A 20,344-nucleotide genomic window follows, 5' to 3' on the forward strand; every position below is an offset into this window, starting at 1 on the left:
TGAGTTAATTTTATTAAACACTGGGATGTGCCAGTGTAAATCACCCAATTTGGGGGCTTATCTTAATTCTGCCCTAATTGGGCTTAATTTTTCCTAAATGCCCTATCGGCTGATGTCTTTAGCTCAAATACTTAATTTTCTGTGCATAAATGTCAAAAAAGTACATAGCAAATAACTATATAAGTGTTTTTTACAAGTCACTTTTGGTCGAAGTGTGCTTAGAAATGCCTTTTCCCAGAAAAGTTTCCCGCAAGATGTGTGATGTCTCAAAAGAACATTTACATTGTTGTAAATGACCTTTAATGTCTCTTTCCATTTCTCTTGTTTACCTTCTACTAAAGCAGTAGTAGATGGGACTAAGATGCTGAAAACAAACTAGATCAAGCAGCTGTCTGCATGTTACAACCAGAGCCTCTGAAAGACGTTTGAGAGCCGTGGGCAGGATGTGTACTGTGTGTCAGAGTTCCTTACGTCAAGAGAAAAATGATCTAATTTGACCTAATAATGTTATCAAATAAAAAAAGATTAGGAGGTATCACAGCAATAGCTTCTTTGTTGTGGTTTATGCTGATTTGCTCTTTCACAGGGTCTGATTATCCAATAGACTGACTATGCTGCACCCTAGGCAGCACGCAAGGATATTGGGGGTGGGGGGGCACAATTTTTTTAGGCTACAGAAGGTTTAAACTGAATTAATTTTACAATATAAGAGAATAGTTGTTCTCCAAAGTATAAAGAAAACATGGTACAAAAATGTAGTAAGCTTTTAATCTTGATGAATTCCCATGGTAAAGGCTGAAGACAATGGGCCTGATTCATTAAGGAATGTAAATGCTGATATGTGCCGTATTTTGCACATCCAATTTATCTTCGAACGCAAGAGACACTTGCGACAGCCATACGATTTTATGGGCGGAACGGTGGGGGGAGGGGGTGTATACATGTAGTCAATGTACAGTAAGTGACGTGTTTTTATTTCATACCACTTGCACCAGTTACAGGGCAGGTGTAAGTGTCAGGTGATAGTAATAATGATCGAGTATGCTTGTTAGAATCTGTGTTTGCTTTCAAGAGCATCTGTAAAATGTGCATTTTATATACATATGATATTAATATCATCCAGTTAAATGTATTTCATGGAAAATACAATGTTTTTTTATTAATGATTATTTTACTAACACATGAAAAAAATGGAATACTTTCTTTTTTCCGTGCCATCTTCTCACCTTCTCCTCACAGTGTCACTGTGAATATCAATTTGTATCACTAGCTTGGGGACTACAGGAGATGCCTTGATGCTGGCAGAAGGGCACTGACGGTGGTCACAGATTCATCAGAGCAAACTGCCGGAGGATACAAGATACAGCCTACAACACCCAGAATCCCCTGATTGCATTCTGTTGGCTGGATTTTGACACAACAATCAGCGCTCACCACCAGGCGGCCAGCCTTTCTCCAGGAACACAGTGGTCATCATCTAATGCATTACGGATTTAATACATAAACTACAGTCCTTGGGAGGATGGAAACCATCAAATCGAGTAATACTTTTTGTTCAGAATTGAGCCTACAATGGTATTTATGCTATATAAACTATATTGATTAGTGTTAAGTCTACCTGAGAGCTGGAGAGACATTAGTGCATTTATCGTTGTGGAACACCATATATACATATTAATTCTACGCGCTAAAGTATTGTGTTTAAGTGTGTTTGTAGATGTGTTCTGTTACATGTACTGTCACTGAGCGCTGCAGAAACTATTTGCATATTGACATTTTATGTATATACCTGTATTCCACAACATACATTATATATAGCAGACATATATATCCAACTTTGCAGGGAAGTGTGATATGTAGACATTTCCAAAGTGTTTGTGCTGTGCTAAAAATGTTTTCATTATATTTTATTCTGTCATCAGTGTCGTATTAAAACAACTGGAGGCCCTGGGCTAGGAGACCTTAGGAGGCCCAAACTTAATAGCTTCTGATCATGAGAAACAAAACCTTGTTCTCTTCTTTATCTACTCAGTGGAACATTGCTGACATTTTATCATTGATAAAAAGATTGTTTATAAACTTATAACCTTTAATAAGTTTACAAAAGTATGGAATTAATGAAGACGTTCACACAGAACATTCATAGAGGAATCATAGCTATGTTATAACATTACACTATATACAAAGTCAAAACAGTTTCTTTTGAGCTTCTTTCAATGCAAACTTATCAATTATATGATTAAAATCAGTAAGCACAGTTCATAACTTTCTATCCAGAGATTGCTTGGATCAGACAACCAATTCTGGAACATTGTTGACCGTAGATCATTCTTTATCCTTTTTAGTCTAAAAAATGATTTTTTTGCCAGTACAATCAATAACCATTAAACACAGGAACAATCTGAAAATTGTTTCCATATTTGGAAAAGTTCTCTGAATTTTTTCCTCTAAAATTATTTTATACACATCTTAGTGGCTTAAATGTTCTTTTTCAGGGTGAGCATTTTGACGTGTAGGTGGAAGTGCAAGAGTTCATAGACTAGACTAAGGTCAACATCCTTTGGATACTCTTGCATCAACATCTCATTGTGAATCTGTTCCTTGGTTTCTTGCAGGTTCTTTAAAAAATAAAAAAAATTCCAGCTACACTGTTGCTCTTCTGCCTAGGTTTGCTATAAAAGCATTCATGACAGGGATAAAAGACCTTACCCTAAATTTGTCTCTTGCAGACTTTGCTTAAAGCTTTGGGTGCTGTCCCATCATGGTTTTTTTTTTTCTTACACTTTTGACAGTTTTACTCTCTACATCCGGTAATGTTTGCTTGCTTTTCAATTTCATCAAAATTAGCCCGAGTTTTTAATACGAACTGTAATAGTGAGCTGTAAATATTTTCACATGTACTGAATGGAATTTGTGAACTTTTGAGTGCTTTGTTAATTTTATGAAATTGGTCTAGCAAATGTGTCCAAATGTGAAGCATGAAAATGAATTCAGATTCTTCCATTTTCTGCAGAAGATTGCCAACCTGTCATCTAGTATCTCCTTTATCACAGTAAATATGACTGAGGGCTTCAATAATGTTAGCAAAACTTTAGCTAATAGCTGCAGTAGCTTTGACGTGAGGCAAGACATTTTAGCATTGGCCATCTTCTTGTAGAAGAAAAAACAATAAAGCTCAATTACTGTGCCAAAAAAATTCACTGCATCTAGGCACGGGTCAACTGCGGTCATTTAACTAGATTTAGGCAATGTCCAGCACATCAAATAAACTTTACACACTTGTTCCTTTCCAGAATTTTTTGTTGAATGCCGTTATACTTTCCAGCCATATTGGCTGCATTGTCATATGATTGTCCTCTACATTTACTGAAATCTATTTCAAGCTCACTGAGGTAGTTCAGTATCAGTTCAGCCATACTTTCACCGGTGTGATCTTTCAGTTAAAAAAAACCTCAGAAAGGTAATCAATTATTAGGAGAAATATATCTAACAATGACAGTAAGTTGATCGACATGGGAAACATCAAGGGCTGAATCGATTGATAAACTAAAATAAACTGCCTGCTTGATGTCGCTCGGTATAGCTTCTTGAACTTTATTAGCTATCAACTGGATAACCTCTTCCCATATGGTTTTGGATAAGTACGATGCCTGACTAGAGCCTTTACCTCCATACTGATTTATGTGAGTACAAAGGAAGGGATCAAATTTGGAAATTATTTCAAGCAATCCAAGAAAGGTACCATTGTTTTCTGAACCAAATGTTTCATCTTCTCCCCTAAATGCCAAGTCACGTTCTGCCAAAATGGAATTCACTGCAATAACTTGCTGAAGTACATGCCTCCAGTAATCCTGCTCTGCTTTGATTTGCTCTTTGAGATTTTGATGGGAGCATTTGACCACGCTTTCTTGCTAAGTATGTTAGCATAGAGTTCATATGAGTTTTAGAGTTTACGAGGGATTGAACAAGATAAGCATGATGCCAATCATCGAATCCAGTAGAAGATAATGCTGTATTTGAGGTAGTTTGGTAATAGAGAAGCTTGCACACAAAACAGTAGACCTTTCCTTTTGTTGGAGTATACTCTAGCCATTCTCTAGGGTAAGTTTCTCCATTTACTTTGGTGGATTGGAATATATTCTTTGCGCAGAACAGGGCTTGGTTTTTATATGTTCTCTTCAAATTGGTAAAAGTTCCATTCCAGTGCTGACAATCCAATGTACTTTTCTCAATCCAAAATTATATTTCCTTGCTATTCAATGTGGTCCATAAACCTACGTCATTATTGTCTCTGGAATCACCAGTAGCTCGAGCAGTTGGTATTGTTATGTCTGCAGTGCTAGGGTTTTCGCTGAGATCATTTGCTTTGTTTTCCAAGTCTTTAAGATGGTAATGAGCTTGAAGTGCTTCTTTTGGTGTAACTATATTGTGACATGTTCCTTCATCGCCTTGTGTTAATTCTTAAGCTTTAGGTCCTGTGTCCAGAAGTTTCTGTACTTGTAGTGGTAGTTACTGACAATAAGTCTCCTTGAACTTCTTGGGTGACTGTGTTCTGTAAATAAACTGGTTGTTCTTCAGTCTCAGACTGTTCAGTGTAGTCTATTTGATTTTTCTTCTGTTTGTAACTGCAAATGTTCTGTATTTGAGGGATTATGTAGGGCTGTTTCTGCCTGCTGTACAAAGTCATATGATATGATTGACTTTAAACGCTTGAGTATTTCCTTCTGTTCTTTTTATCGCTTAGGGTTACTAGCACCCCTTTCGTATCGCTTACTCAATATTATTTTCACAAAAAGTTAAAATGAAATATTATTGTGATACACACTGATATAAAAGAATCCTCGATTGTTCTCAAAACACACGCTCCAATGACAGACAGTGATGTGAACACTTCTATTGCTTCATAGCTGACTTTATCATTCGATTCTGAGGAGCTTTACAGCCTCCACAAACTCTACTAAACAGTAAGTACTTAGTTACTTAGTTAACTTGTGTAACTATTATACAGTCCTGGGCAGGCTGGGCCGGTCCCATAGTGGGCTTCCTTGGGCTGGGTCACTGGGCCACCTGCATTTTTTGTCCTTTAAAATGTTCCTAATAGGCTGCTGTGTCGAGTCTTGCCCCCGGGGCTAAAATTTAGCAGCCCTCCCCTGATGCAGTCATAGACTCATCACATTTAATGTTACTAAGCAACTGGGCCTAGATAGTAGAATAAAGAATTCAAGGACAGGTGCATTCAGCACTCCCAACAATGTGTTCCTGAATTTATGATTTGTGCTTACACATTATTTTGGCCTAAGTACGTCCCTGATTGTTATCGTTTCAATTGAAATAAAATGAATGGTAAAGGTCTTACATTTTTTTTGGCATGAGTCCAAGGCCTCCCATAGATTATGAAGCCCTGGACTGCAGCCTGCTCAGCCCATATGTAAATCTAGCATTGCCTGTCATAGTCCTCTGATCTTGTCTATCCTTTCATAAATGTGTATTTAATAGGTTTCTTATTATTAATATGTGAGATATGTATGTGTGTAATGGGGGAATTCTTTTCATTCCTATTTATTTCAGCAATTGTGTCTCTAAAACTACCTGATCAAGTCACTTTACCTTCGAACCAAGTACTTGAATCACTTGAAACCTAGTTTGTGCAACTGGTAGATGTCAGCACACAAAGGCAATCATTGCCTGGTCTGAACTTACTAGTGTGTATTATTTTAACATGTTTTTTTTTTCAGCAAGTAAGCAGATATGAATTGCAGAATAAAAGTTTATTGGATAGTGAAGACAAATAGTAAATACTGCACCCATTCCCAAGCAGATGGCGTGCTATTAGGCACAGTCCATGGCATTATTAGACATACACAGGTATGATGAAACATTTGGTTATATTTTCAGCTTCTCTTCAGTCGCATTCACTTTCTGTGACACAATCTTGCCATTAACCACTTCCTCCACAATTGTTGTCACCTTCCTCGTTTTATTGTGCTCTAAGAAGGAAAATAGAGTGGTTATGTAAAACTGCATAGACAAACACAGAGTGCTTGTTTGTAGTCTCATTTGAACTAGGTTAATTTTAATAAATAGCCACAAAGTTATAGCACTAGCATCAGGAAATTATATAAAGGTTTTTACTTGTTGTTATAATTGCAACTTTGATTAACCTGGTTTAGGGCTTGTGTGGGATTGTCTTTCTAGAGAGGTTTATAGACTGTCCTAACCTGAACTACTCCTGGGGGTATATTTAAATTACGGGTTTGAAAAAGCGGAGATGTTGCCTATAGCAACTAATCAGATTCTAGTTATTTATTTAGTACAGTCTAAAAAATGACAGCTAGAATCTGATTGGTTGTAATAGGCAGCATCTCCACTTTAGTAAATATACCCCTAAGGGTACATTTCAGTCTCTAGCATTACAGTATTATAGACCGAGAAAATGCTTACCTTTAATAGGGGCCTGTACTACTTTGTATTGTGCTCTGTAATAGATGAAGATGATAAAGTGTTACATTGCAGTAAAATGCATTATATGTACTCTATGTCATCAGATACAATTTAGTGAACAAGAGTAAAGGCCTAAATCAGCCATTTTACATATAAGGAAGCAAATACCAAATAATTGCATCAAACTTACGACTCTCCATCCAGCAGTCTGCGGTAAGTCTCGATTTCCATTTCCAGGCGGGTCTTGATATCCAGAAGAAGTTTGTACTCTGCGTTTTGACGTTCCAGATCATTGCGGACCTGGCTCAACTGTTCTTCCACATTTCCTACATAGCCCTGTAGCTGCGCCAACTGAGAGCTGTAACAATGCTCCGTCTCAGCAAGGGAGCACTCCAGGGATTTTTTCTGGTAGAGGGAGAGATCATTGTGCATTTATTATTTGTATACTGCAACCAGGCTAAAACACACCAAACTCTAAATTATACAATCTCATATTAAAAAGCAAATGTAGTTACTTTTTGCAGTCTTGGTATCATCAAATGAAGACCTTTTATTTTAATTTGCCTTTTAATGTTTGTCTTTATTTTATTTTGTCTTAACATGTATTCATGTTTTCAGGCAGAAAGAAAATTGCCATACATGTTTAAGTGCCTTTATACTGATAATGAGATTCCCTGTGGAATAATTAATGTCCACATTGAAATACTTAATATTTTGAAAAACAAAGTGGCAATTAAAACAATTATAAATTCAATGAATTTCCTCTGGCAGGCTATGAACACAGATCACATAACAGAGGTTCACACGCACTATAAAATGCCTCATTTACATGTCCTTAGCAATAGGCATTGCAAGTTGACTATAATAATGTTAATCATTTGATTTGAATTGTTTTCTCTTCTTTACTAGTTCATTTTCATTTTCTATCTTGGGTCCTCAACTTCACTGGTGTAACAGTGAGCAGAGTCCTTTTGTTGGTAACCCAACTCCCTCCCATGGGCAAGCAACTACTTGCTGTTCTGCTAAAATTCTGATTCCACCTAGTAATCCCCATAAAATAAGACCCAATCCCCCTGTAAATGTCAGCATTTGATGCTTTAATATATAAATAGATGTTAATAATAAATAAATAATGAAATAGTGAAGTTGACTTTTTAATGTGTTTGACTAGGGTCAGAGCATGTTTCTTTTATGTTTTAGCTGGTTTAATCCCCAGTTCGTGGGTGGGCATTGAGCAATCTTCAGCAAATCAGATCATCAGAATGCTCACTGCAGCACAGATTATTAGAGTACAAGCTAGTGAGGACAGGGCTGTGGGGACTATGCACAGTACCATGGTGTGTGTGTGTGTGTGTGTGTGGGGGGGGGGGGGGGGAAGGGGGGGTGGTATGAAGACAAATGGGAATACACAGACTCATATTTAGATAGTAGAAGGAGTAGGGTCTTTCAACAGTACGGAGTAGTCATGTGAGGCTCCTGCCACACATCTTTTATATGAAATTAAGTTTAACATCCAACTTTTATTAATTAAACAGTTAACCATTAAATAAAAGGCTACTGCACCTCAGTGAATTGATTAATGTCAAAATAAATTACCATGGCCAGTTGGGCCTGCAGCTCAATTTCCAGCTCTTGAAGGGTACGTCGTAGCTCATTCAGCTGAGTCTTGTGGCACTCAACCATTTCACTGCTGTGGGAAATCTCCTTGTTTAGTTCCGTGCTCTAAAACATATGTCAATGAGACAAAATCAGTATTAATGTATTATAGTTCATGATATCAGACCACCTTACATTCTAGTTTAGGAGATGGCCTAAGTCACATGAATGGTGTTACCTTTTCGTTAAACCAATCTGCGGCCTTCTGCCTGTTTTGTTCTGCAATTTCTTCATACTGAGATCGAATGTCATTGAGGAGTTTGCTCAGATCTACTCCTGGGGCAGCATTCATTTCCACGTTAACATCACCCCTTTCTCCCTTTAGAGCATTCATTTCCTGAGGAGAATGCATGGAAACAGTGCAGGTCAGATATGGAAAATGTTCTCTAGGGCAAAAATATGTACTGTAATAAAGTACTTAAGTGGATAAAAGATATGTGAGAATTGAAATGAGCAGCATTTTCAAAACTATTCTGAAAAATATTAACTTTGTTCTGAATTTGGCACATACTGCCAGTGGAATAGCAGAAAACAGCAGAATTAATTGAACCTTGTCATCCCAGCTTAATTCATTTGGCAGAGTTTACAAATATAGGGCATAACAGCAAAGAAAAAGTGGATTCACGTCCTTATAAATGTTATTCAGGGACTAAAATAGTTCTATTTCGTAAAGCAAATTGGCTAAAAAATGTTTTGTAATCATGGACGTTTTTAACTTTTATTGGAAAATATTAATAATAAAAAAACAACACAATACCTCTTCATGGTTCTTCTTCATACATTCCATCTCTTCCTTCAGACTCTCGAGTTGTGGAGCCAGAGTGGAGTTAGCAAAGTTCAGTTCATCCAATAGTCTTCGCAGGCCACAAATGTCTGACTCGACACTTTGGTACAAGCCCACTTCATTCTCATACCTGAAACAAGAGAATTCATTCAAGATATTCCTACAGGATATCTGTCATAGGTAGTTTTCAATGTGTTATTTTGCATTTATTAAGACTGTGTTTTGATAACACACTCAGAGTGGGGCTTAAAAGCTTCATGCATGCTACAACAATATTTTTCATTAGATATTATTGTTGTTCAAGGCTGAAATGTGTCAAATTCTGGCAGACAGCAACATAGCTAAGGGCCCCTCTTAAAATGCGGTTTTGGCTGCAAAGTAGTTTTAAGAAACTTCTTTCTCTTAACTTCTCATTTTTCCATAAACGGTTTGTATTATACAAAACATAATTATTCTTTAAAGCTGTCTTCAGTTTCTCAATACCCACAAGTCTAATATGATATCATAATATATATCATAAAAACCACACTGAGAAGATACATTACTTCCTAATGGTAGTTATGAAGTAATACAATTCAGCACACGGTAAGACTTATAAGACAACATTTTCATTAGAGCCAGGTGAGCCAGTAGGCAACCTAGTCATCTGCCTGGGTCCCAGTGGGCCCAGATGATCCTAATCCATGTTATGTTTCATTTTTTTTTTACAAACAGAGGGGGGGATTGGTTGAAGGGAATCCATGGGATCTTAATCCAGTTCTGCTTCTCTTATTCTGTTTATTGAATGTAACTGTTATAGTATAAGCCAAGTAGGACTAAAACTACACCTAGTTTTAAAAGCTTGTCAGACACATCTAAGGCCTAGATTGATCTTTCAGGAGTCAGATAAGATGAGCACCATAAAAGATCAGTAGATATGACCCCTTAGCAGTACATATTTAGACAACATGTCTATGTGGTATATACTTGAGCACTTTGCCCATTTACTCCACTCCTTCATTGTCTTTGTACCTCTTTCACTGGCTCTAAACCTGTGTGCCCCAGCGCTTATGGGCATAGGTTTCAGCCTGCGCTGTAAAACCCCTTGCACCCTAGTAGCTGTGTTGAGAGTTGTAGTGGTGTTTATTGTATTGTACTATTATACCATGTACTGCCTTGTTGTTTTCCCTCTGTATGGGGCTGCAGACCTCTTATGGCGCTCTATAAATAAAGGTTAATAATAATAATAATAATAATAATAATAATATGTGCATTGTAGGATATGTCCAGCCCTAATGTAGAGACAATGTAGCTGATTATTCTATACATTGCTAAATTGGTGATTGTATGCTCAGCCCACTTAATACTCATTTAAAGTGACAAATCTTTACAAGGAATTAGATTGTGTCTGCTCTCACTTAATTTTGAAGTCCTCTGCTGCCAGCTTGGCGTTGTCAATCTGCAGCACGATCTTGGCATTTTCACAGCTTTCAGCTAAGATCTGGAGGTGAAAAATTAGATGGAAACCCATTATCCAGAAAGTAAAAATGTAAACAATTATACTATTAGGCAATATTTTCATACATATCATGTTTTTTTTATGTACATAGTATGAGGAGCTCTACTAAAGAGAGATCATTTTAAAATCTAGAAATTATATTTTTATTTTAACATAGTGCTCTGAATTACAGAAAATGTGCATATCTGACAACCCCCAGATTCCAAGCATTGTGTGTAATAGATTCCATATTGAAGACTGACATAACATTTTAAAACAAAACATTTTAGCATATGTACAAGAACAAATGAACTAGTTAAGGTCATCTCTTGCCAAAATTCATATTTCAAGGTACTCGCTCTGTAAAAATATTGTACAACACATTTAATTTGTACCTACCAAATGTTCAAACTACTGTATGCCAGCCACTATGAATCCTAGGAAAATATTGTAACCCTTGTTTAAAAGAGAGGCATAATGAGTTATTTTATAAAGTGAGTTGTGGCTGGCATCCTAGGATCTCTCGGGTTAAATAAAAAATAGTGCTAATCTCACCCATAACTCGATAGTCCTAATTCTAGCGCTTCATTATAAAGCAAGCGTTGACGTTAAAGCCATAGTTCCAAAGGATTGACCAATCCATAACTTTGAGAACAGACCAAACTCAAGCACCAGTGTAATAACCATTGACTCAAGCTCTAAACTTATCAATATCCTTAAAACTCTCACATCCCACATTCTAAAAACTCATAGCGTAATTAATTAGAAAATGCATTATTTGTGTTGTAGTGTTGCAATAAGAAGACTTGGTAATATTTAGTTATGGGATTCTGTTGCAGGTTAAGCTTTTTGTGTAGGGTGCACAGATCATTACCTAGGATTCACTGATGTCTTAAATAATCCTGTATCTACTTTCAGTGGTAGATTACACGTTGATTTCCTTTAACATTCATTGTGTGTTTTTTCTGATTGCCCCAACCATCTTGTAAAATAACCACCATTGAATGGTGTTTTGCAATAAACTATAAACAGTATTAACTAAACAAATTTTAAACATGCTGTAAAATCCACACAATTTGTTATGTACTAGAAAACTATATATAGGAATGTAAAAAAGCAATATTGCTTTATTATTTAATAACTTTTTGGGATCCTCTAAGGAGTCAAACATTGACTTGAGTCACAATTCTGACATTTTTGACTTTATACAGATGCCATTAGTTAAATGACCACTGAAGTACAGTATCCTTTTAGCAGCTATATGTGAAAATGGTATACTGGAGCACAGTGCATTCATTTGTATTTGTCTTTCCACTAAAATTTACTGTATTTAAATGCCAAATTGTTGCTTCCACTTAAGAGAAAAACAAAGAAATAATGAAAATTAACATTGGCAAACTAGGTGAGCTATCCAATCTCTACCATCATGTCCTATGTTTATAAGTGACATTTCTCAGAGAGTAAATAAAGGATATGTGGAAGCACTGTGACTAAAAGAGCCCAGAGATCTATATCTGCCACAGTGATGAATGTCTGGAGAAGTGTTCCATTGGGAGATATAAGTGACTTTTCCATATGATTTATGCTACGACCTTGATATTTTCTATTGGTTTTCTATTAGCAGTGTCTTCTCCTTTCTTCCTATTAATTCCTATCTGGACTGTTACTGACTGCTCTTTCAGTATGCAGCTCCTAGCTGTGGAAGACCCATGACAGCACCCAATGCAATATGCAAGTTCCAACGTAGATTATGTGAAATATTAATTACCATAGGATATATGTTTTTTTCACTCACCTTTTTTTTGAGGTCCTCAATGATGCGGAAGTAAGGGCTGTAGTCCTCTGTTTTTGGCTGATGTTTAATATACCATTCCTTGATCTTTGCCTCAAGGTCGGCATTGGCATCTTCCAGGGCCTTCACTTTGTCCAGATAGGAGGCCAGTCTGATGTTGAGGTTTTGCATAGTCTCCTTTTCTCCTCCATGCAAAAGTCCATCATTTGCATTATAACTTCCTGCTGAAAAGTGCTCAGATCCTGTTGCCAGATCTCCAGCCAGACTGCTGATTCTGTGGCTGCTGACACTGCTGCTTACTGATCTTATTGATCCACTTTTCCAATGGCAAGACATGGTGTATAATGACAGGTACAGCTGCTTCTAACTTCAAGGATCTTCTAGTGAGAAGTTATAAGTGGATCATACAACACTGCACAACTACAACATATATATATACAGAGATGGGTGTAGTATTATCTTTTTTATTTTTACTATAAAACAACAAGTAAATCCTGGACGGATTATTACAAATTGCACATAAAAATTATATATTACCTCTGTTTCCTAGTTTTGAATATGTCTATCATTTTTATTGTCGTAGATGAGATTCTTGGTGTTGAAAACAACCAACAATCTCTCAGGTAAATAATAATTATAATATGCAGTTTTATATGGCAGCTTTCTAATGAAATGTGTAACTGATATTTTAAGGATTACCATCATCATTGGGAAGACGCTGGACTTATCCTGCATTAAAATAACATTAATTTCTGTATTTTATATGTTAATAGGCTGAGTAATAAATATGTGAAATTGCAACTTTGCAACTTTTTGTTGATGCATCTACTTAATAATGAATTGTTCCCCCATTTGTCCTCAGGACTGCTGCAATCCCCATAGAGCCAAAAATGTGTCTAAAGTTCAGCTCTCTCCCATTATAATGTGTCTAATAGCTGTTTCAGATGAGCTGGTAGAACACCTGAACTCTGAGTAGTTTTTTCTGTCTCAGCCCATTGGTGATCATTTGGATTGAGATATGGTGACTGGTGAGAACGCTGCATTCAGATCAATTCACTGACATAGGCGCAGGATGTAATAAAAGGAGCAGGAACAGCTTATACGCTGCACATATTTTTTGTAATACTGTATTTTCCATTATGACATTTTTATATGCATAATATCTGATTCATATTTGTTATTAAATGATAATATGCAATGTCATATCATATAATTAACATTATCTTGGCAGTACAAATGTTTAAAATTGCCCAAGTACTTTTAAAAAGATTTAGTTGATCTTTGATTTATTTAGGAATTCATTAAGGAGCAGAACAAGGCATAGCCAAGACCATATCAACATTTTGGAGAGGGTCCTACAATGACACCCTACTCTCTGTTCTCAGAAGAGCAGGCTCAGTGAAGCCCTGTTTGGGCTCCGCAGTGGTCGCATCACTGGCAGTGGCGACAGTTTCCCCACAGGTTTCATTCAGACCATATTACACAGTGCCACTTCCTCATGGGCAATTTATGAATTAAGTGGGCCTTTCTGCAAGAGTAGTGCTTGGCCCCTCCCACATGTGTCAAGGGGAGAATAAAGGGGGAGAAAATATTACAAATGGAGAGTGGGAAATGCCACTACTCATTGTCCCTTGTGCCCCAAGTTCCTAACTGCTGTAGGGTCCAGTGGAGGGGTGCTCTTGTTTTCACCACAGTTACAACAGCTATTGCTTGTAGAGCGATGGTGAATTTATGATCTCACCAGCGCTCTGCATCATGGCGCAGCAGAATGAGCTGTGTAATGCAGTGCAGTTCTTTTACTCTTCCTGCAATGGACACTGCAGCAGGATAAGAGCTGGATTGGATAAACTGTGTGAAAAAGTAAGAAAAACCTCATACTTTCGTTGTAGTCAGGTCAATATCAGGACTGGCCAGTCAGAATCAGGACAGTTTGAACACTGCAGTGCTTTCTCCTACTTGTTCTTGCAGCTTTGACTACCTGCCCTGATCTCTTGCTGCTTGGCTGAATATTGGAATTTAGGGCAGTGTTTGGAAAATGGAAAGGTACAATTCATCATATGTGTATATAATCAAAACAAAATGACAAGATTTTCAAAAGATTGGACCAACCCTGCTGCTGGAAGAGACTAGTCCACAGGCAAAACTTATAAAGCAGCAGAAAAATAAACCAGCGGTGAGGATGACCAAGCTGTATATAAAGTACCAACACAGTGCAAATAAATGAAAAATATACACTTTATTAATATACGCGCATTGAAAAAAATACTTGAATGCAATTCATAGATCGTTACTAAAAAATATATATATATTTATTCTGAGGATACTCGTGTATATTGTAAAGGATCTTATATCATTTCATGCATCATGTTGTTTTTCTATACGCTGTCTCATATAATAAATATTAACCAATTAGTAAGAAGCATGCAGATATTATGAACCAATGTCCACCACGGTTCCTGCAAAATTTAATGTTCAATTAGGAGTCAATTGTCTTAGCTTTTGACATCTATATCCAGCCACAATGTAGGTCATACCAAACAACAATAGTGTGCAAATCTCTCATTAACGATTAACCAATAGACAATATGATGCCACTCAGAGTTTCTGTTCAAAAATTATTGCAGTACAATTTGTATTAAACCCTTATTCCATAACTAAGGCTGGAGCCCCCAAGTGTAAAACTTACAGAAAAGTGGAACTGTCTGGTGGGGGTCCATTCCAATATATTATATAAATGGCCCCACCAGCAGCCACATTACATATTAATTGTCCCCACCACATTACATTGATAGTTTCACATAACCTTGCATTACATTACATTAAAACCCCACCACATTACATTAATACGACTCCCTCCAACACACATTACATTTGTATACCACCTGCACACAGACAAGAGATTTCTATCCAACAAACACTGCCCCTCTACTTACCTGATCTGCAGAGCTTCGAATTGTAAGATTGGCTTCTCTGACTACCTCCTGCTCTTGGGAATCTGTTCAAGCCTCACATGTGCTCAAGGGTGTGTGTGTGTGTGTGGGGGGGGGGGGGGGGTGACTGGTCAACACGGAGGAAGGTGAGGAGGCTGTGTAGGAAGAGAGGAGTCAGAAAAGGGGAAAGTGAAAAGTGGAGGAAAGGGACACAGCAGTTCTTTAATTGCAGGCTTGACAAGCTGGCAGTAGTGCTTATACGGAACTCAAGGTAAGGTCACGTATCACAAGTCACAAGATCCAACCACCCATGGCGCCACTCTCTCCACGTAGGAGCCAGGAAAGTTAAATTTTTTTGTTTCCTCCTATGTCCTTTTCAGGATTAGACAGTTTTAGTGCTGTTGGGAAGAATGCAGGCCAGGAGGAAGGAGTCAGAATGGCACCACTTGCAGATGGATCTTGTGATTTTTATAATTGGCAGTGGTACTTAGGCAGAGGAAAGTTCAGATGACACATCACAAGTCAAAACATCCATCCATTCATAGCACTACTCTATCAATGCAGGAGCCAGGAGAGGAGGAGCTGCATCTGGCATGTGCAGTGAGTGATTTGCTGGTGCCGGGATGGAAGGAGCTACATCCAACATGTGCAGTGATTGATGTGCAGCGCTAGATTAAGGGGGGGGGGGCCACAGGGGCCTCTTTCATGGGGCCCCCAGGACCAGCTGTGGACTCTGTGACAGCATCTGTTGGGGTACATGTGCTGCTGGGGTTTTTAAAGCAACAGCTACTGTTGACTTAACACCCCCGGTGGCAGCTGCTCCCAGATGCAACTGCAGTCAACTGTTCTTGACTCCCTTGAGCAGTGCAGCATTATTATGTCACGGCTGCAACGATTAAGGGCGTCAGGTGTCTCTCTACATACAGTGCAGGAAGAGAAAAAAAGAAGAGACTAGCCCTAAGCAAAATATATCATCAAGGAGGACTATTATTAATGACAATCATTAATGGGGCATTATTATTAATTATACTCATCAAGGGAGCAATTTTATTAATTTAGATAATCAAGAGTGCACTTTTATTAATTGCACTCACCAAGGGGGCAATTTTATTAATTTAGATAATCAAGGGGCACTTTTATTAATTACACTAATCAGGGGGCTTTATTATTACCTACAATTATCAAGGGGCACTATTATTATTTACCCTTATCAAGTGGGCACTATGATTAATTAAGATTATCAAGGGGGCACTATTATTAAATAAGATAAAGGGGCACAATTGTTAATTATAATGATAAAGGGGACACTATTATTAATTAAGATAATCAAGGTGCATTATTAATAATTAAGATCATCAAGGGAGCTCTATTATTAATTACAATCATCAAACTGCACTGTTATTAATTACCCTCATCAAAGTTGCACTATTATTAATTAATATCATCAAGGGGGCACTATTATTAATTACAATCATCAGTGTGTACTATTATTAATTACCATTATCAAGGGAGCAATATTATTAATTACAAAAATCAAGAGGGCGATATTATTAAATAAAATCAAGGGGCATTATTATTAATTACAATGATCAATGGGGCTCTTTTATTAATTATGATCATCAAGGATGCATTATTAATAATTAAGATCATCAAGGGGGCACTATTATTAATTAATGTTAAGGAGGCAGTATTATTAATTACAATCATCAAGAGCGTATTATTTTTAATTACAATCAACAAAGTTGCACTATCATTAATTATGATCATCAAGGGTGCACTATTATTAATTAAGATCATTAAGGGAACACTATTATCAATTAAGATCATCAAGTGGCCTAGTAGTCTAGTATATTCAGAACCATGTGACTCAAAATTGGTTTAATAAGTAACTTCCTATATGATGGGACTATTCTCTTAATTTTAGAACATAGGGACCCTCCTTCTTTAATTGCCGCATGCACCCCAAAGCCTTAATCCAGCTCTGCTAATGTGCAGTTCCAGATGCCTGAGGTAGGCACACCAAGGCAGTAACTCCTGCTTTTCCCCACGCTTGTTTGGAACCAATAGAGGTTGCTTGTTTTTCTAACAAAAATAAACACCAAAGCACTCCTACTCCAAATAGATTTTGCAAATCTAACCCTCCAAATACAGCAAAATGGAAAAAACACTAAGAGAGGGGTGTCAAGAGGCTAACTTATTAAATGTAAAACTAAACACAAACACAATAATAAACAACTGAAAATGGTCAGAGTTTGTATGTATTACTTGTGGTTGTGGTTATATAAATCTAAGTGCAGGGTGGACTTGGCCCAAAGTCAAGGTGGCTGGAGCTTGAATATCTGGGCCATGCCCCATAGCTAATTTGGAAGAAGGTCCAGCAATGTAACTCTAGCCTCCAAGTCCCCCTCTCTGCTCTTGGAAGATCAAAGTGGGGGCCTCTTCTGAGTAGCAGCTGCTTCACCTAGCAATGGTGGTAGTTCTGCCTTTGGTAGATGTGTGTTACACCCCGAACCTGCGGTCCCCCAGCTGGGGTCCTGCAAACTTACCTGGTCACCACCACTGTCCTCTTTAGTCGTCACAGCAGTGATCCTCATCGTCCGGCCGCCATCTTGGATTGTGACAATGTGCCACTGATGCTTCTGTAAAAGTCTGTCCTACATCTGTAGTAGTAATTGAAACTTAGCTCTGCATGACTTTCAAGAAAGACATTAACAGTATCTAATGGATTATGTAGCAATATAAGTATGCCAGAAAGATAAGACTAGATATACTCTAAAGCCAAATGCAAATAGCAATTTCTCCATTAAGATATCCTAGTTAATTTATAGACTTGAAGCTTATGGATCCAAATATAATAGAATATATTGTGCCTAATGGTCTGCTTTATATTCATTTAAAATAAGAAGCAGTATGCAAGTGCTGCTAGAAGTTCATGACTTTCATAATGATTAATCTGAAATAACTTATTGTTACACTGGTATTCTAGAACTGTCTACAGGATGAAAGAATGGAGATAAGAGAACACACTGCATTTACAAGCTAACGTATGCCAAAAGGCTACAAACTGCCAATAGATTTTACCAGGCGCTATAGCAAAATTTGAAGGGGTTACCCAGCTATGCAGTCCGACCTCCAGCAGCACATTCTGAGCCATGTTTGGGTTCACTGTTCCTGTGCTGACGTGATAGTGGATACAGGTAGTGGCATAATTACCACCTTTGAGCCGAGTGCCCCAAAGCCACTGCACCATCTGTAGTAGTAGTAGTTCTTCTACTGATTATCGTATAAGACATAAATACGCTTCTTGGCATGTTTGCAATTAGCTCCCATGCATGCTGCATTTCTGTTTTTACTATGATACCATGCAGCATATATATGAACTGGCTGCAGTGTACCTCTCCTTTCCAGAGTTCTGAATTCTGAATCCAGTGACTGTTTAGTTAAGACAATATGATGGATGCCACAGCCTGGCTGATGGGGAACGACACCTGTTTTTCTACTGAAATTGTGTCTCGACGAAGATAGCTATGTCATTTTTCACGTTTTAAAATTGCATCAGTTTCACCAAGAATCCCGTTTTTTTACAAAGTTAGCAAATTGTACACTTTTTATCACAGATAGTTGCTTGTGTGTGCAATAAACAGCACTATCTTTTTCATATATGGGCAAACAAACTTCAGTTACTCTCAGTGATTGACATTTAACTTAGAGGGAAGTCTTTATTATTCCATGGTGACAGGTGATGTATAGACAGTGGGACCTCATGACATGGGTCTTTTTGCTGGTTAAGACAAAGAGGAGCATATGTTGTTTTTTTTTTTAGGTATTACTGCCCCTTAGACAGTAAATTATAGTGATACTGATCTGCCATAATATGTTTTTTTAAAGTAGACTGAAAGAAAATCTTGCTGAATAAGCAATTACAAACCATCATTTATAGGGTTTTTATTGTTGTTTGTTACGAGCGCTAATCTTAAATCTTATCCATTTTTACTAGCAGTGTGAATTAAGCAGCTAATTAAATACTTTATTCAGTGTTTTTATTTAATACATTGTACAATTATAAAGAAGATTTCCCATAAGCATCGTACAACACATACTTACCCCTCATTCACACATCCTCTAATATTATTCAACCCATGTCTATGTCATGAAAGCAAGAATGCTCAGTGATCACTGTAACCATGTCCCTCCCTATTCAGGAATTTGCATAGTGTCTCCTATCCCATTACCTCACTAAATTTAGTTTTGTTTTCTACATTAAGCGACAATTATATTCCTTGAATCTTATTTGAATATTATATGAATCTTATATGAATCTTTTACACAAAATGAATCACATTTTTGGAATCAAAAACTGTAATACCACTGTAATACCAGTGGTCGAATTGGGCTGATATACCATACCCAGGCCCGGCGCTCCCATTAGGCAAGGTTAGGCACTTGCCTAGGGCGCCGGGCTCTGGAGGGCGCCACAGAATTCTAAAATACTTTAAAACTGTGCGGCGACCGATGACCATACCTGTCAAGGCCGCCGCACAGCATTCAGATGGACGGGGAGGGGGGGGGGGAAGAGGCTATTTTGTCACCACCGCCGCCTCTCTGCTCCGTCTCCTCCCCTCCACTTACTAGTGTCAGTGAGTGGAGGGGAGGAGACGGAGCAGAGAGGCGGCGGTGGTGAGACAAGGTAAGGAGAGGAGATTTTTGCGGGGGGGGGGGGGGGGGGGGCGCCACTTTTTTAAAAATGCCTAGGGCGCCGTGGACCCTAGCACCGGCCCTGACCATACCACTACTTCTCCTACTGTCTTCATTGTAAATCCATCAAATACCATTAACACTTTCCATGCTGGCACTTCTAAACTTCAACTTCGACCACTGTGTTGTACTATACTGAATTACCCGCTTGGGGTTGTGGACAAATAACATCTGCTTAAAAGGCATGTCTATTTGTGAATCCTGTTGTGGTTGTTCAGCCAATATATGCACAGCCAATACAAAGCTGCTAAAACTCTAGATGGCACCCAAACTGGGACCTTACCCTAAATTAGTACTAATAATCTAATAGATTGTAAACAAGACAATAAGACAACTGATCCCATTTAAAGTGAATGTTAGCATATAAGACCGAACGGCTATCCAGCGGTCTAATGCTCCTATAAGTTTGTACATGTTCCAGGGTTTGCTTCCCCCACAGTGCCACCAGTAGTATTATGAAGGAGCTAGTCCTCATTCCTCAAACACACCCTCAGCCCCTGAAACACCAG

At 37.9% G+C, this 20,344-nt stretch overlaps 2 protein-coding genes across 2 annotated transcripts in view; both read right to left on the reverse strand.

Moving 5' to 3' along the window:
* Positions 1-20,344, reverse strand: part of SMARCE1 (SWI/SNF related BAF chromatin remodeling complex subunit E1) — a 241,199-nt gene that overhangs the window by 94,705 nt on the left and 126,150 nt on the right. The gene's annotated exons all lie outside the window — the stretch shown is intronic.
* Positions 5,750-12,486, reverse strand: LOC142160472 (keratin, type I cytoskeletal 17-like). Its single transcript, XM_075215354.1, has 8 exons — positions 12,154-12,486; positions 10,279-10,361; positions 8,855-9,011; positions 8,276-8,434; positions 8,038-8,163; positions 6,632-6,846; positions 6,442-6,476; positions 5,750-5,987 (listed from the first exon to the last, which is right to left on the reverse strand). The coding sequence occupies exons 1-8, from the start codon at positions 12,484-12,486 to the stop codon at positions 5,884-5,886; spliced, it is 1,212 nt and encodes a 403-aa protein (XP_075071455.1). The 3' UTR covers positions 5,750-5,883.

The sequence above is a fragment of the Mixophyes fleayi genome, chromosome 6, assembly GCF_038048845.1.
Source record: "Mixophyes fleayi isolate aMixFle1 chromosome 6, aMixFle1.hap1, whole genome shotgun sequence".
Lineage (NCBI taxonomy): Eukaryota > Metazoa > Chordata > Amphibia > Anura > Limnodynastidae > Mixophyes > Mixophyes fleayi.